Here is a 20,214-nt window from a genome sequence, read left to right on the forward strand (position 1 = left end):
TACTGCCCTGTTGTACTAAGATTTAGCATTAGAGTTCAGCAGGCTGATGGAGGTTGGAACAAGGAACAGCTTGAAGTGATCTAATATGCACTTTGGCACATGGAGTCTTCTTCTTGATGGCAGAGGTTTGCATTCAGAGAAGAAATGTTGAAAGTCCCAAAAGATTTTTGTTGCTTGTTTCATGAATACCTGCTCGTTCAGGCTCTATAAGGGCTCATATTCTTTCTTCCCCATTACCTCTGTAGTTTTTTGTGGATGCTGGTAAGTCTGCTCTATAGTGGCACTATGCCATGCTGTAAATCCATATTTAATGATGCTCTTTAGGACTGCCCAGTAGATGATCTGGCTGCTCACTCCGTACAGCCTCAATCGCCTTAGAAAGTTAAGTCTGTGTTGCAGTCTGTTGCAAGTTGTTGCTTGTTAAATTCATCTAAAGAATGGCTTTTACATGATACAGTCCTTGCTACGTGCTTTAGAATGTGAAGTGAATCTAAGTAAGGTATAATGTATCCCGACAGGGGAGTTCCATTCCCCTGTCGGGAGTTATTTTCAACTGTCACTGGCTCACTATACATTATCCCGTTTAGAACATGGCTTGCTACTAAAACATTCAAATGTTACAACTGGCATCAATATTATTAAATTGCTGGCAGAGTGTATTGACAGAGGAGAGGCGTTCACCAGACAAACTGCGGCCATTTTCTGGAGCAGAGGAGAGGATTTTACTCCACTTCTCCCGGTCGGAGATGCTGGGTGCCCAGTAGCTGCAAAGGCTGCCCTCACGCTTATGGCCAGTGACTGACATGATCTCCCTGCTCTCCAGGCCAGCTTGGGAGAGCTGTGTGGACTAACGTTAACTGATTTTGATGCTCCTCAGTCTGAGGCTGTTGCTATGGCGTCCCTAGCAACGGAGCAGCAGAGCAGCGGTGATACCTTAAGAAATAAACACCGCAGAATTTTGTTGATTGACCAATCAGAGTCATTATTTAAGAGTGCCATGTTCTAAGTAGAAATAAATGAATGCGAGAACAGATACACCGATCAGCCAAAACATTAAAACCCCTGGTGGGTGAAGTGAATAACATTGATTGCAGCGGGAAAGTGTATCAGCATGGACACATTTCACCGCTGCACACCACAGGCGTGCTAGAGCCGGCTAGAGTGAGAGCATAGAGAAAAGTTTAAAGGCGAGAATGGCTGCCGGAGAGAGTTCTGAAAGCAAAGCAATTGTACACATTGCTGAAGAACACGATGACCCAGAAGAACTCATACCAAAAAGAGCAGTGTTTCCCCTATATGCAACTAGCAACGCACCGCCGCTGCTGAAATATGGCCGCCGCTGCCAATTCTTCGTCTTAGCTTTTTAGAAAGAACCGTTATATTATTTGGCGCTACAGATGCTTCATATCCAGGCTTATAGAACAGGTCTATACCTTGTCCTTTTATTAAACTAACTAAATAGCCTTATGTTATTTATCTTATTTACATGATGGCATGTCATTTCTGTCTCTACATGGTCGCACGTTTACAATTCTCCTTTGCTCTCTGTATCGCGTACGGAGTTTTTTTTTTCTCGTAAATAACAAATTCCAGCACTTGAATAGGCCATAGCACAACACAGCAGCATGTCAAGTGGCCGAACCCAAGCAAAATACCGTGAAATACAGTGGAACCGATACGATTTAAAAAAAAAAAAAAAAAACATAATATGAAAATTTTGTCATACCGCCCAGCCCTACCCCAGATGTACCCCTGATCCACGGTGGGTGCTCCTTGGATCAGACTTGGCTCTGACCTGTCAAGAACATTAACACAGAACCTCTGGGGGGTGTCCTATAGTGTCTGGCACCAACACGTTGGCTTCAGATCTTTTGGGCCCTGTGGGCTGTGAGGTGGGGTTACAGCAGGCCCCACAGATGTTTGATCAGACTGGGATTTGGGGAATTTGGAGGCCAGGTCAATGCCTTGAGGTCTCTGTCATGTTCCTCGGGCCACTCCTAAGCAGTTTTTGTGGTGTTGCATGGTGCATTGTCCTGCGGGGCCAATGCTACTTGGGAGTGCCGCTGCCATAAGAGGAGGGTACCTGTTTTGCACTGGGGTTTAGGTGGGTGGAGCGGGTCTGATGGCAACCACATGAATGTCAGAACCCAAGGTCTCCCAACAGAACATTGCATTGTAACAAGATGATCAATGTTGTTCACGGCACCTGTCAGTGGTTTTAATGTTTTGGCTGATCGGTGTATATGAGAAGTTGTAAGGTATGAGAACAAAGCAAAGTGTTTGCGTGTTTGTGTGCGTGGATGATTTAGTTTGAGAACTGTGCTTGAAAACGACATATTAATTTCTCATTTAAACAGGCATCCAAGCATACAGCGCTGTGAGTTCGTGGACATGTACTTTAGTCGATAAAATCTTCTCTCTTTAATATTTGCTCAAGGTAGGTCAGGTGGGGTGAGGAGTGTGTGTGTGTGTGAACAGTTATGTTCAATTCATTACAATGATCTTCAAAGGGGATTTAGATCTGGGCTTCAGCCGGGCCACCTGAGGACATTCACATTCTTGTTTTGAAGTCATTCCAATGTTCATTTGGCTGTACACACCAGGTCACTGTACTGTCTTCTAATGTACTAGAAAAAGGGCCGAGAGAATCTCCTGCATTTTGCGCCATTCGAGGATCCTTCTGTTTTCTCTTGCTACTCAACAGAGCTGAAAACAACCCCCATCCATATGGCTACCACCACCACGCTTTAGCTATTTACTTTTCATTAAACCAAAGGAGCCTTTGCTTTAACATGTCAGAATTTTCCATGTGGTTCTTTGCAAAAGCCACGTTTGCTGTCACAAGCCTTTCATTTCCCTGGAGTCTTTCTGGATACTCTCCAGGTTCAACGGACATATCAAAAGAATAAAATTCCACCTTAACTTGATTTGGGGTGTTATTGCAAAGAGGTGAATGTGTTTTGACTCAAGGCATTCCACTTTTGATTAATTTTTAAAGGAAGCAAAACAAACATAAATAACTGAAATTGACATTTTGAGTTAGGGTATGTAAAGCAAAAACAAAATAATCAAACTTTAATGATTTTTTAAATCAGGTTTTGATGACACTAAATGTGGGAAAGGTCAAGAAGTTTAAATACTTACGTAAGGCAATACATTTTGTGTGTACGTGTGTCTCTGTCTGCCTATAACAATGAGTGTGTGTGTGTGTGTGTAAACTTGTCCACTCAGCTGCAACCTGAACTGCTCACATTCACTGGCTGACCTCTTACAGGGTTCAAATGACCCTTTTAGTTTCCCACTGAGTCTGAAGCATGAACACTCACCTCTCATAAAGTGGCCTTTGTATAGATAACTGTGGGCAACTGCAGGATGTGTCACATAATATAGTGCTGCTGTAAATGTTATCCATTGGTCTTTTATTTCTAAATAAATAAAAGTTCTTTAATTATTTACATATAGTACATATCTTAAGTATGGAAAAACACATTGTGACAAAATGCATGTAGTGAAATACAATTAGTCTGATTAATGGGAAAGCAGTAGGTGTGGAGGGGTCACCAGAGTTTGAGAGAATCTCATTAGCATTGTTTTCAAAGGGGAGTGCTAACGTCACAAACGCCACAATTTTTGACGGCCCTCTCACCCTGCCAAGACCCATTTCAGGAGGCACACACTGGACTCACTCCTGCTGAAATAGCTGTGGGTACACAATGTGCGTTCCTCATTGGTTCCCCATTTGGAACGGTCTTGGATCTTCTCTCACCATGCTATTATGTCTCTGTTCTCTTTGGCTGACTTTGTGCACTGGGCTCCCTTTTTTTTTCAGCCCCATTTCAACTACAACAGGAGGTTTAAATGTTAACGATTATATCATTCCTGTCTGTCCTGCTAGGCAACACAACAGCTTCCCTGTCAGCACGTTTTATGTCCCGCACTAAGCAACGGTCATAACAAATGACACAAGGAGAGCATTTGTTTTAGAAATGCCTCTTAAGTCAATGCAAGTCAGCACAGATGCATCTAATTTAAAAGGCATCACAGGAAGATCTAATTTGAGAAGGATTTGTTAGTCGCAATGAAAACATCCATGGGAGAGTCAACATGAGGCCAGCCAAGGGCAAAGCTTACAGATGAAATAAAGTTATAAGAATATGGCAATAACAATTACTGACTAGCTATTTTCATTATTTGTCTGTAATGTTAGTTTCAGTTCAGTGAGGTTACTGGAATACAGATGATGCAGGAGAATAAAATGTATTAAAATGCTCATCACAATTGGCTTACAACGCACAGTACACTTTTCCTCAGTGTTATTAATGTTGGTACGTCAATCCTAATTTTTTAATAAAGACATAATACATTGTTATTTTCCTCTCTTCATGATTCCACAATGGATAACAGATCATTGCTTGATGTGAGTGTGTAGGAATGTAGTGTGAGTTTAATTTAATCTAATGTGTTTAATGGGAGGTATCCATTTAATCATCCTAAAGTCATACACACTGTAATGCACTTCACTATTTACATTTTGACATATTTTCTATCCTCTATCTACAGTAGACTGAAATGTTTCTTTTAACAGGTTTAGTGCATAAAATAACCCATAATAATGTAGGCTTTCATATTTAATGGTCATTTCCTCAGACAGAGTGTAGCTATTTCTTTGTACAACCTGTTATAAACTAGTCTTTGACAGCCAGTGTATTACACTAACCTGTTGTCTCTTTTCTATCTCCAGCTTCATCCGCATGCTCAGGCACCTCAGTGTGTCTTGAAAGGTCTGCCTCAGGGTTTTCTCCATCAGGACCTTATGGAAGGCTCCCACCACACTGCCACATAGAAACACCACTGCATTGGACAGCAGCTATAAAAACAGACACAACAGCAGATGTTAGAGCTTAAATTGAAATACCACTTTGTGCACACACACACACACACACACACACACACACACACACACACACACACACACGCATGTATCTGCTTAGTGGGATTTAAGAAATTACTCGTTTAATTAGTTAATGGCTTTACTTTCAAATCATTGTCTATTTTTTAATCTGATCCTGGCCAAATATTATATATTCAAAATTGTCTTAATGTTCGTTGAAAGGACTAGATGTTGCAATCCCTCTTGTAGCACCACTTCTAATTCATGGGAAGTTCTTGAAAGATGGCTGCTATGAGGCTTTACCACCGGGACACATCGTCAGTTGTGTACCTCAGCATTGACGGGTGTTTCGGCCATTTAACACAAGACACCCTCCACTGTGGCAGGCCCACCACAGGTTGATCAAGCCTGGGTGTGTGTCCCAGGGTTAGCTGTTTGCCTTAGCGGCCCAGATGGCGTCGTTTCTCTTCAACCACAGCCAATGACTCGTCCTCTCAGCGGTGTTGGCCAGCTCTTTAATGGCCTGTCTGTGAGCCTGTCCCCTGACTCCAACCTCCCTAAGGAGCTTTGCTGTTGTACTGGCTACAAAGCCCCTGCACCCCACCTCCACCGGGCGCACCTTTACTTTCCAGCCTCTGTCCTCTGCCTCAGCTGCTAAGATGGAGTACCACAGCTTCTTGTGCTCATACGCTTCTTCCATGACGTCCTCCCAGGGGACTGTCAGTTCAATGATGTAAACAAGCTGGGAGGAATTAGACCAAAGCACGAGGTCTGGTTGCAGGGTGGTCGTCGCGATCTCCGGGGGGGAAATGAGCCTCTGATCCAAGTTGACTCTAAACTTAGCTTACCCCCACTTTTGAGAAGCAGACAGGAGTACCGGCACAGAAGCTAAGCAATCTACTGCTGTGGACAGGGGCAACAGCAAAGTTTATTTTAAATACCTAAAAAAGCGCCTACCCATAAAATTAATCGGTTTGAGCGTACATTTTATGTACAATATTTTCACTACTTTACCTTGCTGTAATTTTACTACTTTGTGGTACCAGTTTACCACTGCCTCAATCAGTCATGTTATTGTTTCACTTTGGTGAATCTTCACTAACCCTTCAAAACACCAAAATCACACAATAACACAAACAAAATTAAATAACCAATCAAGGTAACATAGACCAGCAACTCCCATGTTATGCAAGGTAAAATTACTGTTTTTGACAATGGGGTCTAGTTGCTTTGAAGAGAGTGTAGATAACGGCTTCAGTTCCCCGCAGGAAAGGGCAGTCTGGCAGCAAGAAAAAATTAGGTGGCAGAAAATATGTTTTGCTGCTGCCCCCATGCACAGCAGTACACTGCATAGCTTCAGTGGTGGTACTCCTACCTGCTTATCCAAACTGGGATTATGCTGACTGCCATCTACCGTAGGTAATATACACTGACTATGGATGACCTCATAAATTAACATTTCATTTTTTAACCCACATTAGTTGTTTAGATTTATACATCTGTCTGTCTTTCTGTGGTTGTTCGATATCTGAGTGCCATATGCAAAGTCTTGCAATACAGTACAAATACAGGGGTTTATATACCATACAATCTTTAAAAATAACATAATTTTTTGGTTAAATTGATGGTAAACAATATTTGCACAAAAACCCCTGAAACTTCATCTTTACTGGGAAGATAACATTGGCCTTAAATAACCCACACTGGCTTGAAGTCTGCAACACACAGCTGCAGACTGATACATTAGCATTACAGAGACATTTCTACAACATAATGACAGTTTTTATCCAACTGGTTTTACCTGTTCGGCGAGGTACGAAGGGGACTTTTTTTCATAAACAGTGAGGCGCAGTGTGAGGACCATGATGTGGGACAGTGAGGAGATGACACTCAGCACCACAGCGTACCACAACTGGAATGGCAGCATAGTGTACACTGTGAAGATGATGAAGAGGAAGAAAGGCACCTGGAAACATAATGGTTCCGTTATTTCAAGAAGTCATCTTTGGTGCCATCACTAAATCAAATTCTGGTAAATGCTGTGGTTCATTCTACTTGGAGAATGCTTGTAGGAAAATAGGTGTATGTTGTGGTAGGTCTATGCTTGTATTTTGGGCTATGAGGCATAAGGACTACCTACTATAGACCTATTATTAACAAATACAGTACCAAATTACAGACACACCAGAAAATCTGATTAACCAACGCAGATTTTTAATGATCTGTTATCCAAATACTAGAGATGGGAAAAAAAAAAAAAACAGTTCAGGTAATTGTTGTGTAAGATTTCCATGTCTATAAGTTTGCATGGCCTGGGACGATTATATTATAAAAGTCACTTGCAGCAAAAAAGTAACCGTAATGTGAACCTGGCTGGACAGTGAGGTTACCTGGTCCCAAGGCAAGATGATTGGGCTGCTGAAGATAAAGGTGTAGCCCATGGTGAGGTGTGTGGCCCATACAATCAGGCCGAGTAGACGCCTCCATCGTTGTGAGAGTATCTCCGTACACACGAGCACAAACACGGTCAGAAACACGCACAGGCTGCCACTCACCACGCTCACAAAGGCACAGTGATCCTTTGCGCTCTGCTCCAGCATAAAGGGAGAAAAATAAACACACATATTATTACAGTAATATCAGTAAATCATGCAATATAGATACATACATATATATACATAAGTCATATTACAATAACTTCTGTGTCAGCTTCAGTAGCAGACAGTTGCCATTTTTATGAAGTCGTTTTTAAGACAACATTAAGCAACTTGCAGAGGGACAGAGAGACCATGCAGATGCTGACCTGACATGCAGGTGTATTAGTCACAAACATTGACACTGACTGAAAAAGTTTACAGGGTATTAACAACAGCACTAGCAACACCCTCAAACCAGACCACTGGGTTTAATTAACACCTTTACCAGTCTCAACAAAAAACAAACATTATGGGCTTCATCAAATTGGTATACTGCAGGTCTTTGTATTTTTTTGTGTGGCGAGTCTGTTAGTTTGTCCATCCATCCATACATACATTAGAATCTACTGTCAAATTAATTAAATGCTTGCACACCTCTATCTTTTTTAATCAGTAGTATTAGTATTAGTATTATAGTAGAAGTATTGCTTATGTTTTCATAAGGTTTCAGATGGGTATAAGTTGCTCCTCAGAGCCCTGGATATTAATCAGTAAAGAGGCTTATGTCAAAGTTTTTCCTTGAAATCTGTCTCTGCATCATGTCCTGTTTGCTCCAGGCCACAATCTCCCTGATTGAGTTGAGTACAGTGAGAAGCAAGCACAAGGGGAAGAGATCATGTTTATTTGTGCACGTGTGTGCATGAAAGCATGTTTACATGTCGGTGTAAATATCTCTCTCTCTCTCTTTCTCTCTCTCTGTCCTGCATGTAAATGTACAAATGAAAGCAACAACCCTCAGTGTGTCCAATACCCATACTACCGTACTACTTTGTATGCCAGAAAAAGATTTACTATGTCCCAAAACATACTACATCAAATGCAGTATGCCAAAAAATACCAGGATTTCCTCGTGCATCCGGTCGCATTTTGCAGTATGCAAGCCAGCTGTTCTGTCCAGCAATCCTCTGTACAGCAGAAGATACACATCATCAATTGAGCTCACTGACAGCTGACAAGATAACCAGCTGGTTAAGATAACCAGTGACAACAAAAGGACATAACTATGAAAAAACTATATACTATAACTGTATACATACAGCATGTTGCAATCACAATGTGCAGAGTTATAACTTGAATTTTAAAACTACATATATTGCAAAGTAAAAACAGCAGAGCCCTCTGTTGACCTCCATCTCTGGCAAGCTAGGATAGTGGTGTTTTGTTGTATCTTCAAGGTAACGTTAAGTAATAAGTTAAGATCTGCCGCATTACAAATCACATACTTTTTCTTTTACAACTTTACTTTTTGGACTGTGGCGGATATGTGAGCAAGAGGTGTCAGAGCTCAAGGCACAATGTTTTGACAAAATATGTCTCAGTTGGCCAGCTGCAGTATATACTGAAAGTAAAAAGAGAAGTTATGCCATTCGTAACACAGGGTGTGTTTGTCCAAGCGTATACATGTGTGACATTGTCTTAGTGTAAGTGGGAGGAGAGAGTGGGTGTCGGAGGGAGAGCACGAGAGAAAACATGGGGTTAAAAGAGAGCTCAAGAGTGAGACAGACGCACAAAGTCAGTGTTAATAGATCTCTGCTCAGAGAAGGCCATCTCTGCATTGTATGTTGAGCTTTCTGGTTACCATGGCAGCATTGGAAAAGGCCAGATCTCAACTAAAGCACTTTCTACTCCCTATGTAGCTGTGGGTCTTGACAAAACCTTTTTGTAGGTGGAAAAAGAGCAATTATTCTATATGAATAGGAGCTAAAACCATGTGAACAGATACAGCTATAATGTTCAAAAATCTCACATGAAACCAGAAGTACTCCACTTCTGATGTATTATTTCCATTTATTACATTGTTTTTCTGACATAGCGTTGGTGTCTGTATAATCTTTCAGCTTTAATGTCTGCAGTGTCAGACAGTTCTTACTGATAGAATGCTTTATATACACACATATATATATATATATATATATATATATATATATATGGATAAATAGGAATATTTATAGTGCGCTGTGTACTCTGTGTCCATTGTTTCTTTGCACTAAATGTGCAGATGACCCTGTTGCTTCTGTACTTTTTCTGCCAGTATGATATATTCCTGCAATAATGTCACCATGGCGAATCCCTGACAGCTTTAAACACTGCATTTTTGTTATTTATCACAAAGGAGATAAGTAAAAAATTAAGTACATATTATGTTATCTAAGGGTCAAGGCTGAAAAAATGACTGTGAAATGACAAAACAAGAGCCTTGTATGGAGGACACTGACATCTTATAATGAAACATAACACTCCTCAAACATCCTCTCACAGCTCTTAAAAACATGTAGACACACTTTATTTGGATACAGTTTTAAGAACTGCAACAACAGGCTACTTAATACCATCTCTCCATCCAATCAGGGCCTGAGACTGGAGTCATGAGTGGCACTTGGACCATCGGCTCAGCCAGTTTTCCTCTCAGCACTGCTCTTTATGCAATTGGAGAGGAGTTATATAAGTTGACAGTGACTTTTTGACACCGGTGGCCACCCCCTAACAGGCACCCTGCCCCTCCTTTGAGTTTAACAACAGCGTTATACAAGCTCCATCCCAGCATTTTCTCTCTACTCTTCTGTACCCCTAGCAACTGTGTGTGCGGAAAGATAGCTAAGAAGAATGAGGAGAAAAGGAATAGAGTGATGGTATGTCTGGGGGTGGATGAGGGGGTTAGTAAGTGAATTTTGCATATTTAATGTCACAATTTAGAAAAGAGACAAAACTATAGGTCATAAAATCATGCCAGTGTGTTCATGTGTGTGTTTGTGTGTGTAATAAGCAAGAGACTATATCAGCGCGTGAGCATACTCATATGTACATACATGAGCAAAGGAGCCATTTAAAAAAAAACTGTCTGAGTGGAAGATCTTTATGTACTGGTACAATGACAAGAGAAAGGGAGTGTGCCAGAGGGTCAGCAACAACACAATAGAGGGAAGCTAAAGGTGATTTTTCAAACAGAGGAAAGTAATTTAATCTCTGGTGACAGAAGCTGTCAGTTCACTATATCAACCACTGGACTGACTGACTGCTATGCTACCTGCCGTCATGCCAAAATCAACAGTATGCCGCTGATCAGCCAAAGCCAATGAATACCTGCCCCTTCCTGTCATAGTCTGAACCACGATTACAATCTCTACACTTTGACAGCTACATTGTTTTAACAACCTTTTAATGTTTTAGTCCTCGCTTGGTTCATTTTGTTCTGTTCAGTTTTCAGACAAACCTTCTAAAGATTTTGCTTTTAAGCGCAGCAGGGTCGTGTATTTAGCAGGAAGACGGTGCCTCAGTGAAAAGACCCCGTGTCAGCAGGTATATCTTCTGTTGACATATTTTTGAGCAAAACTGAAGCACTACCAGCTGCATGGCTACTGTTCTGTAGCTCACCCTGACCCCTGACCTCTCTGTAGAAAGGCAAAGCAGTTTGCTGACAGAGAAGCATCATCAGTATTATCAAACATGTACCTGAGGTTGTTTAATAGATACATTTCTAACCTGTCTCCTTTTCTAATCTCTGGAAAGCAACTAAAATACGCATTCTCTATCATTTTTTTTGTCTATTTCGTCCATGGCCTCCATCACATTTAACTGTTACACAATCACTTACTCATTCATGCTGCTGGAAAGCTGTACTGGTAGTGAAGGGGAGTTACCCTAAGTGCTTTATTTAAGTAGTTGTCCAGGGAGAGAAGAGAGTTTTTCATTTGTCACATTTTCACAGCCAACCTAGAGATTCAAACGGACCATCTAGTCACGTCCTGCTTCTCTCAACATTAAGCTACTGCTGTTTTCCTAATGTGCCACATTAGTCCCCATACACTATCCAACTCAATGAATCTTCTCTGCACCATCAAAGCACAAGAAAAATGTTGCGGGGCTCTGTGGATCTCTAAAATGATTTTTAATGTATCTTGATACATCAGTGAATCAATAAGAATATTAGAAATACCTCTCAATATAATGCAGCCCAGTGCAACAGCACTGCTAACTATGGCCTCAACACTATAACATTATTCAATGTGCTAATCTCTTTTGTGAAAGGTGTACTTAAAGGGATAGTGTACCCAAAAATGAAAATTCAGCCATTATCTACTCACCCATATGCCGAGGGAGGCCCTGTGAAGTTTTAGAGTCCTCACATCCCTTGCGGAGATCGGCGGGCAGAGCGGATAGCACACCTAATGGCAGACGGCGCCCCAGACTAACGTCCAAGAACACAAAATTGAATCCACATAGTAACTCCATACTGCTCATCCATAGTGATCCAAGTGTGCTGCAGCCGCGACATAATAAGATGTTTCGAAAAACGTCATATGAACTCTGTTTTTAGCCTCACTGTAGCCTGTAGCTCTGACTGTTTCTCTGTGCTCTGCGTTCACGTGTGCGCGCCTGCGCGAGACCAGCGAAAGCATGAGCTTTGCTCACCCATGTTTACATCACGTGACACGTGCACCGCAGGGGGAGACAACGGTAACCACAGTCGCTAAAAGATAATTTGCACTACGGTCTTTTAGCAAAGGACAGCCCAACATGTCTGAAGACTTTGCAATTGAGGAGGAACAGCATTTCTTTGTTGAGCCTTATTTCTTTGAGCCCAAGTATACGGACGGAACTCAGGCTACTGGACGAAGCAGCCGCTGCAGCTCATGAGCCTAACCCTNCAATTTTGTGTTCTTGGACGTTAGTCTGGGGCGCCGTCTGCCATTAGGTGTGCTGCCCGTTCCCCCTGTCGATCTCCGCAAGGGATGTGAGGACTCTAAAACTTCACCAGGGCCTCCGTCAGCATATAGGTGAGTAGATAATGGCTGAATTTTCAGTTTGCGTGGGTGCACTATCCCTTTAACGTATTCTTTTGCAGCTAATGAATGTGTACATGAGTGTCGTTAACTCTCGCAAAATTTCACAATGCTAAGCACTGTGTTTTTACAATACCTGAGGACTTACAGCACCAAGCATGCCAGAGTTGTGTCGAAAACTCTTTCTCTGTGGATATGCGTTTCCCCCTTCCTAAATTTGAACCAAACCATTTCCTTTACCTAATCACGAAGAAGGCGCTATGCATTTTAACAAAAGGAAAATACTATTTTACTATTTTAGGAAGAGCCTTTCATACATCACCTGCATGGCTTGTGCAACTGCCAGTTCAGACAACACAGATAATGGTGCTGCAGAGGTCAATATCTGAAGGAGTTTTATGAACAAATCAGTAAGATACAGACTCCAATAGAATAAAACTGACATTTTTATGCAAATTATGCCCTCCAGGTCTTAAAAACACGTCTGAAGTCTGCCACATTGGCAACAAATATGAAACGACACATCGAGCATCCAACCAGTTTCGGGAAATACCTGCGAGTGAATAATGATCATATTTTATTTATGTTAAATTTGAACTATTTTCATTAAAATCTGAACTTTGAGCTAGCGCTTGTGAAGTGGGAACACGCACAACTCAGCTGGAGCTAATGGATTCTGTTGCAGAGGTCAGAAAACCTCATTCAAAATCCAATTGGCAAACCAAAAACCAAAAATACAGCCTGGGAACCGAGTCTTTATCAACTGTATGTTGTGTAACTCGCTTCATATGTTTAGATAGGGCAGTAGTTATCTAATGTCGCGGTTTGTGTTTTTAAGCATTCTTTAACAAACACAATTTCCCAGAAGCCCTCGACATCTGCAGGCTAAACGTCACAGCTGGACAAAAGAAGTGAGACGATGAGCAAGTCAAGAGTCATGGCCAGCTCAGACAAGTCTGTAATAACAGCAAGCCAGAGAGGAAGTTTTTAGACAGCAGAGATTACAACTAGAAAGTTGAAAAGGGGAGAGGTTGGTGAGTTTTACGGATATGGATAAAACCCGCTATCTTGTAGATTTTTTTCCATGGAAGCTGTAGTTTTTTCTGTGCTCACAAAGTGATCCTTTAACTTTGTTAAAATCACAAAGGTTTCAAATTGAGCTGCAGTGGATTCAGATTTGTCTTAGAATATGGAAATTAAACCCCAGGAACATCCTATAATTTTTCAGAAAGACAAATGCAAGAAATTCTGAATGAGAGATTGCACAGTTAGAGAATAGTGGAACAAAGGCTAGAACAGCCCAGGCATTATAAAAGTAGGTTGCACTGGATTGCATGATGAGACTTATGTACATGTGTACCTAATAAAGTGGCCACTGAGTGGACAATTACCCCAGTATAAGCCATTCATCACTGCAACAAAATCGTATCTGACTTAGATTTCTACAGAGGGCAGACATTTTGACATGTCATGGCAAGAAAAGCACAGGTGCTTTAAAATTTAGATCAGGCAGTTGCAGTGTCCTGTTCTTGTGCATGAGGGATCCCTAAAATGGCTTACAGGTTCGCATCATGGATCAGAGCCAAGTTATCTGTTACACCTGTGTTTGTCCTGCTGTGACAAGTTAAATTTGTCTGCAATGGAAAAGGCCTATACATCTCAGTCAGGTCACTTCTGTAAAAAGGCAGCTAAAAACTTCCTTAAAGGTATACTGTGGAGGAGTTTCCCCCAAAACAATGTATAGACTTCCTCTGAGTCATCACTTACGACCCACTACTACAAGTGTGTGGCAATCTATTTATCTGCACAGACTCTGCCCTTTGCCTGTATTTTCTTCATTCTTTGCTGTGATCGGGACATTCCTGAGCACAACGTGCAGGTGAGCTTGAGACTTTACAAAAGGTAGCAACCCATTGTCAGACCATAAGCAGCACGTATCCAAGAGAAAGCTACATTGTGGACACAGCTCAGTTTGTATCGAATGTCAGCGCCTTGCCTTGCACCACCTATCGTCTTGCTGTGCCATTCCGCCCACCCTTTCACCATGTGTACTGCAAGGGCACAAAAATACTAAGAAAACAGGCAAAGTGCATATCAAGGTCAGGAATATCTGTCACAGCAAAGCACTGTGTGCCATTCTTTGCCCTGTAAAGTGCATCCATGGCAACCATCTGCACGTCTATGTACGTAAGTCATACTCCCTCCATACTTGTTAATATTGTTTACCACCCCAAATAACTTTTGACCTAGACTCACACAAGTTACAATTTCCACAGTTTGGATTCCACACCAGCTGATTAAAGCAAGTTGTAAAATAAAACCGGTTCGACTGAAGTGGTTAGAGCAAAGTGAGAGATACCCTGATAATCTAAGACTTTTCCTGAAATCGAAATTAAACCTGAAAATCAAATTTGCGGACCTGAAATCAAATTAGCGGACTTTAAAGGGTGCAGTTAGTATTGTTTCATGTCTCTTTGCAGAAAGTAACCATAATTCATATTGCAGGAGTTCACAAAAACAACAGATCAATGCTAATCACTCCTCTGCCTCAATGGTTTCTGAATAGTGGGGTAATCACAGGTGTTCTTTCTGCACAAGCAGTGTATTTATTATGAAAACCTAAATGCTTAACAGTGGCTCACGGGCAAATAACTCAACTAATTTAAGACATCGCGAGCATTTGCATATAATCAATAACCTAAAATATTCCAGGATATTTAACACTCTCCATGACCAATGTGAAATCTGCAAACTGCGCAAAATGACTTTCAGTTTTCAACAAACATATGAAGACTCACCAGTTGAAGGGCAAAGAAGAGGATGAGGAGGATCCCACAGGAGAGCATGGAGAGGCCCAGCAAGAGCACCAGTGGCTGATACTGGCTGATGCAGGAGAACTTGCGGTACAGTGCCTCATTTTTCAGCTCTTGGTCATTCAACAGGTACTTCCCCTTGGCTGGCATGGCTCACACTTGTTACAGAGGCATATCAGGTGTTAACAAGGAGCCCCCGAGAGCAGGTGTGTATGTCTCCACAACTTGTGTGTGTGTGTGTGTGTGTGTGTGTTGGGGGGGGCGGAAGTTTGTTAAGAAGTCAACAGTTCAGGATCTGTTAGGGGCCCCTTGCTAGCTCATGACGCTTAAGTAAACCTTGTGTTTTTCCTTCGCCGTGGCATCTTCAGTGTTGCTGCTGCTTCTCTCACAGCTCCGTTGCGGCTCTTTCCACTAGTCGTCCCCTCTGTCTCTCTCTGTCTTTCTCCCCTTCGCTAGTCCTTTTGTGTCTTCTATCCTCTGTCTGGTGTTGGCAGGCAGACCCGCTTCATCCTTTGCCAGCTACTGTGTTGCTCCCTTCAGTGGGTTTGAGTAATAAGCCTCGGGCTGGGAGACACGAGGGAGGAGGGGAGGGGAGTTTAAGAAAAGGGGAGGAGAGGGATAAGGAGGACGAGCAGGAGGAAAACAGGAGCTGATGAGGGCAGCAACAAAGGTCATCAGAGATCCCACCAGGTTTCGGGATGTAATGGAGCGGTGAGGTTGGCAGCTCCACTCCTTAGGGGGGAACATGGAAGAAGGGGAGGGGGCAGGGAGAAAAAACGACAAATATTTTACCAAAGGTTTGGTGGCACATTTACAAAACAAACGCTACCAAAGCTAACACTTTGAAATGAACAGAAAATACCACATTATAATATTACAATCTGTTTCATGGGCATAAAACACATAGCTAAACTGATCTGAAAAGGAACCTGGCTATAACTTCTGAGAAAGACATAACGTAATCAGACACTACATGTGATTCACTGGGAAAATTGGAAGAATGAGACATAAATATCTGGATTCCTTGATGACCACATGCTTATTCATACCTGAACTCTGAAATTTCGACAACCCAGAAAGCCCTGTCTCTGTTTACCCCAGGGTCCTGGCTCAGTTTGGCCAGAACTTTCATAGAAAGCAGCCGTGATGATGGGCCAAACTGCTAATGAGAGCAGTTGCTTTGGAGCCATTTACTGAACAATACAACATCGCGAAATGAACTTCTATACAGCCACAGACCCCACAAACCACTTTATTCTCTCCCAGCTGAACTAACAAACAAGACACATCCACAGCCAAGGTTACAGTAATAAAAGGAGACAAGAGGCACACAAACCAAAGAGAGGTGGATGTGTGTGTGTGTGTGCAATCCATAATTGTATGCATCACTGAGGGATGAATTAAGTAAAAGATAATCATTTTCACAACAATCTGAGCATCTGTGGTGACACTAATGCATGAAATAGGAACCCTTTATCCTCTGTCTAAGAACAATATGTCTGCTTGCTGAGTGAGGGGCCGTGTTGTATTTACACTACTGAGTCTGAGAGAGGATGCCAGGAAGGCTCTGTCAAAACACACAATGTGGATATCTCTTCAAACAATTAGAGCTCTGTGAAGCTACAACAAGACCTGATAATCACAACATACAGTGTGAGGGAAGAGGCAGTGGCAGCTGAGCGGAGGTAAGGGCTGCATTGTGTTGATAAATATATTGCAATTCCTCTGAAAATGATGAAAAGATTGTAAATTTGTTTTATAAAATGGCTCAAAAACTAGAGAGGGGTGAATTTGCGTGCTACTATCCATCTCTCGCTAATGAGAGCTACATATATTCATTTGTGAGAGAATAGAAGACACTGGCTTGAAGCTCAATGGAAACAATGTGAACTTCGCACCGCTGTCAATAGAAACTGCATTTCGTCCAGTTGCTAATATCACTGTCCTCTGTGCGGTGTGTGTAAGGCACTGCTTCATGTTTGTCTCTCACATAGCAACTGTGACAGATGCTATGTGCCATAAAATGAGGAAAGCAGAGCAAAAAAAAAAAAAAAAAAAAGACAAGACATACACACAACACACACACACCTGTTGCCTTGTGTGTGAATGAAAAGTCAGCTACAAGGCGTCCATCTTGTTGTGATAACATGCATTGCCACAGTAAGCTTTGTCGTGGGTTTACAACCACTTTTAACTTTCCCGTTCAGTGCTCCTGCTGCTGGATAGAACAGCATCCAACTGGCTCTCCTCTGCCTCAGATAACACACCATCATCAGTCTGCAGGCAGTAAAAGCAAGAGGGAGGTAAAACAAAGCATAATAGCCCTGGTGAGGGATTGTGTCCTCCTCTTGCCTTGATAAGAATCAACTGGCCTGTTAGAGGGGAACCCCGAGTTGATGTGTACTGGCTATTTACATGTTGCGGGAAATCATTTACTCCACACACCTACTAGATGCCACATCTAGATCTTAAATGTGACTGTACACAGCACTGTTGTACATTCTTAAGCATGTGTTACTGTGACTGTCATCATAACTGGCAGACAAATCAGGAATGTCAACCATAGATATATATATATTTTATGATCATATGGGAATGGTTATTTTAGGTGAAGTAAATAAACAAGGCAGTGGCAATACTTGAAAGCAAAACCAGCAATATAATTATTGAGTTAAAAACAAAACACATAAAGGCACAGTTAAGCTTCGGCACACAAAGCAGTTGACACCACAACAGAAACAATCCAGACGGCATGTGTCTGAGAAGAAACAAGGGAGCTGTTATTATACCTACAGACAGTAGACCTTCAAGGGAGCTGCTTTTCAATAAACCACAGGATGATACTTCTTCTTTCTATCTGCTCATCTACCATCCTACTTAGAAGAAAATATACAAAGGCAGCCGTTAGCTGTTTCTTTCAGTGCAATGTCTCTCATATAAGTGTTTGTCTTGTAATTCATGCTTCAATGAACAAATGTCTACATCTTTCATTGTTTCTTAGAAACAGTCTAGAACAGTGATCAACCAGTTAGTGACAAGACTGAGCATGACCAGGAAACAGGCTGAAGTGGAATCATGGATCAAATGCATCTCAGCTTTCCTGCTCCATTTTTTTTTCTCAATGACTGAAGTGGAAGAGTTAATAAAATGCTCTTAAATCCATGATCCAGGTCAGATGGCCCGCTGACTTCAGCATTTAAAGGGTTTGCCTCGTATTTAGGCAGCAGTTTGACACCGTAAGAACTCTCATTTACCAGATGTTAAAGTTCCTGGCCCTTTTTAAAAGGCAACTCTAAAGTTACCATGGCAAAAGAGCAGCACCATCAGACCTGTGGCTGTGCCGTAGCGCTGAGCCAGGAGAACAGACAGGGATGTGCGCTTCAATGGAGCCGAGTCTCTCGGCAAGCTTGGATGAATGGGTGAAACTGTGCTGCATTGACTGCCAGGTCTTTTACGACGAAAGCTTGGCAATTGAGGGAATCACACAGCAGCCTTGTAAACTGGCGTCACTGCATCCTGAAACAGCAGCCATACAAAACCAACTAACGTCACTGTGTGCTTGCTGCTGAGACGCAGGAACGTACAGACCCTTGTGTAAAAGAAAAGTGGAGGTGAAATATAACAGAGACTGGGAGCTGTGTGTGTGTGTGTGTGTGTGTGTGTGTGTGTGTGTGTGTGTGTGTGTGTGTGTGTGTGTGTGTGTGTGTGTGTGTGTGAGACAATGATGACCATGGAAAACATGTTAGGTGGGTTATCATTAAATATACTGGAGGAGACTGATAAATGACAGCAAGTTAATTCTCTTGGTATTTTTAAAGGCTAAACATTAGTCTAGGGCTGCCACTAACGATTATTTTCATTGTCGACTAATCTGTCGATTATTTCTTCGATTAGTCGACTAATCATTTCATCGAAAAATGTGTTAAAATGTTGAAAAATGTCGGTCTGTCACTCCCAAACCCCAAAATTACGTCATCTAATGTCTTGTTTCATAATCATGCCAAAGGGTTTTAGTTCACCGTCATGGGAGAGTGTGTAAAGCTGCCAATATCTGAACGTAAGAAGCTGCAGTAAGAGTATTTTGGGGTACTTTTATAGTACTTTTCTATGAAAAATGACTCAAACCAATTAGTCGACTACTAAAATAGTCGATTATTTTAATAGTCGATTAGTCATCGATTAGTCGACTAATCGTGGCAGCCCTACTTGAGTCATCAAAAGTGACAATCTGTGAGTTCTTTTTCATTCTTTATCTTTTTGGCATCATTGTCTATACTAATCCATCACTTCTGTGGCAGTTTTTATACTGAGTATGCACTGGTTATAGATTTAGTCACCATTTTGTTTAAGTATACGCCAATATCCTGATTAAAGGTATACTTCACCCACAAAATGTTCATTTTTATATCAATGACTCGACCATGTCACATTGAATTTGAGAGGAAAACTTTAACATATAATAGTTTTGCTGTTGTTAAACCTACCTCCCACCCCAACTTTTACACCAATTCATCAGGAACTTTCTCTGTTTTCGGATTCTCACCATGGAGGCGTGCGAGAAGAACGTTTATTTACAAATTCAACATAACACTGGGTGAGTTATTGATACACAAATTATCATTTTGTGGGTGAAGTATTCCTTTCAGCCAATTTTTAATATCACATGGCAATATAAAACGTGTACTGCACATGGGCATTGGCACTGTTGATTTTTATGCATCAAGAGTCTCTACATTGGACCTTTTGACCACATTTGCCTTTACACCATATTAACTAGTGGTAACCCTGGTGTGTTCACACAAGCAGTCTGTTGAGCAGCCTAAAACACACCAAACAATGCCAGATGCCAAACAGGAAGCAAAGCCGGTGGAGATCTGTCAAGCAGTTAGGTACAATGCAGTCCCTAAGTGTTTGGATGGTGGCCAATTTTGTGTTGTTTGTGGCTCTATACTATACAATTTGAAATGAAGCAATGACTAGGTTAAATTGCTGACTTTCTACTTGAAAGGTCATTCTTTATCATAAATTAATTT

The 20,214-nt window shown here is 41.6% G+C and overlaps 1 protein-coding gene across 2 annotated transcripts in view; it reads right to left on the reverse strand.

Annotated features, from left to right (window-relative positions):
* Nucleotides 1-20,214, reverse strand: part of adcy7 (adenylate cyclase 7) — a 69,730-nt gene that overhangs the window by 22,282 nt on the left and 27,234 nt on the right. For both annotated transcript variants that reach the window (XM_050059041.1, XM_050058968.1), the window contains exons 2-5: nt 15,167-15,913; nt 7,282-7,479; nt 6,693-6,857; nt 4,718-4,867 (exon numbers count right to left, since the gene is read on the reverse strand). In XM_050059041.1, coding sequence (XP_049914998.1) covers nt 4,718-4,867; nt 6,693-6,857; nt 7,282-7,479; nt 15,167-15,331 — 678 coding nt within the window. In that variant the 5' untranslated portion in view covers nt 15,332-15,913. The remainder of the gene's footprint in view (nt 1-4,717; nt 4,868-6,692; nt 6,858-7,281; nt 7,480-15,166; nt 15,914-20,214) is intronic.

The sequence above is a fragment of the Epinephelus moara genome, chromosome 1 (genome assembly GCF_006386435.1).
Source record: "Epinephelus moara isolate mb chromosome 1, YSFRI_EMoa_1.0, whole genome shotgun sequence".
Taxonomy (NCBI): domain Eukaryota; kingdom Metazoa; phylum Chordata; class Actinopteri; order Perciformes; family Serranidae; genus Epinephelus; species Epinephelus moara.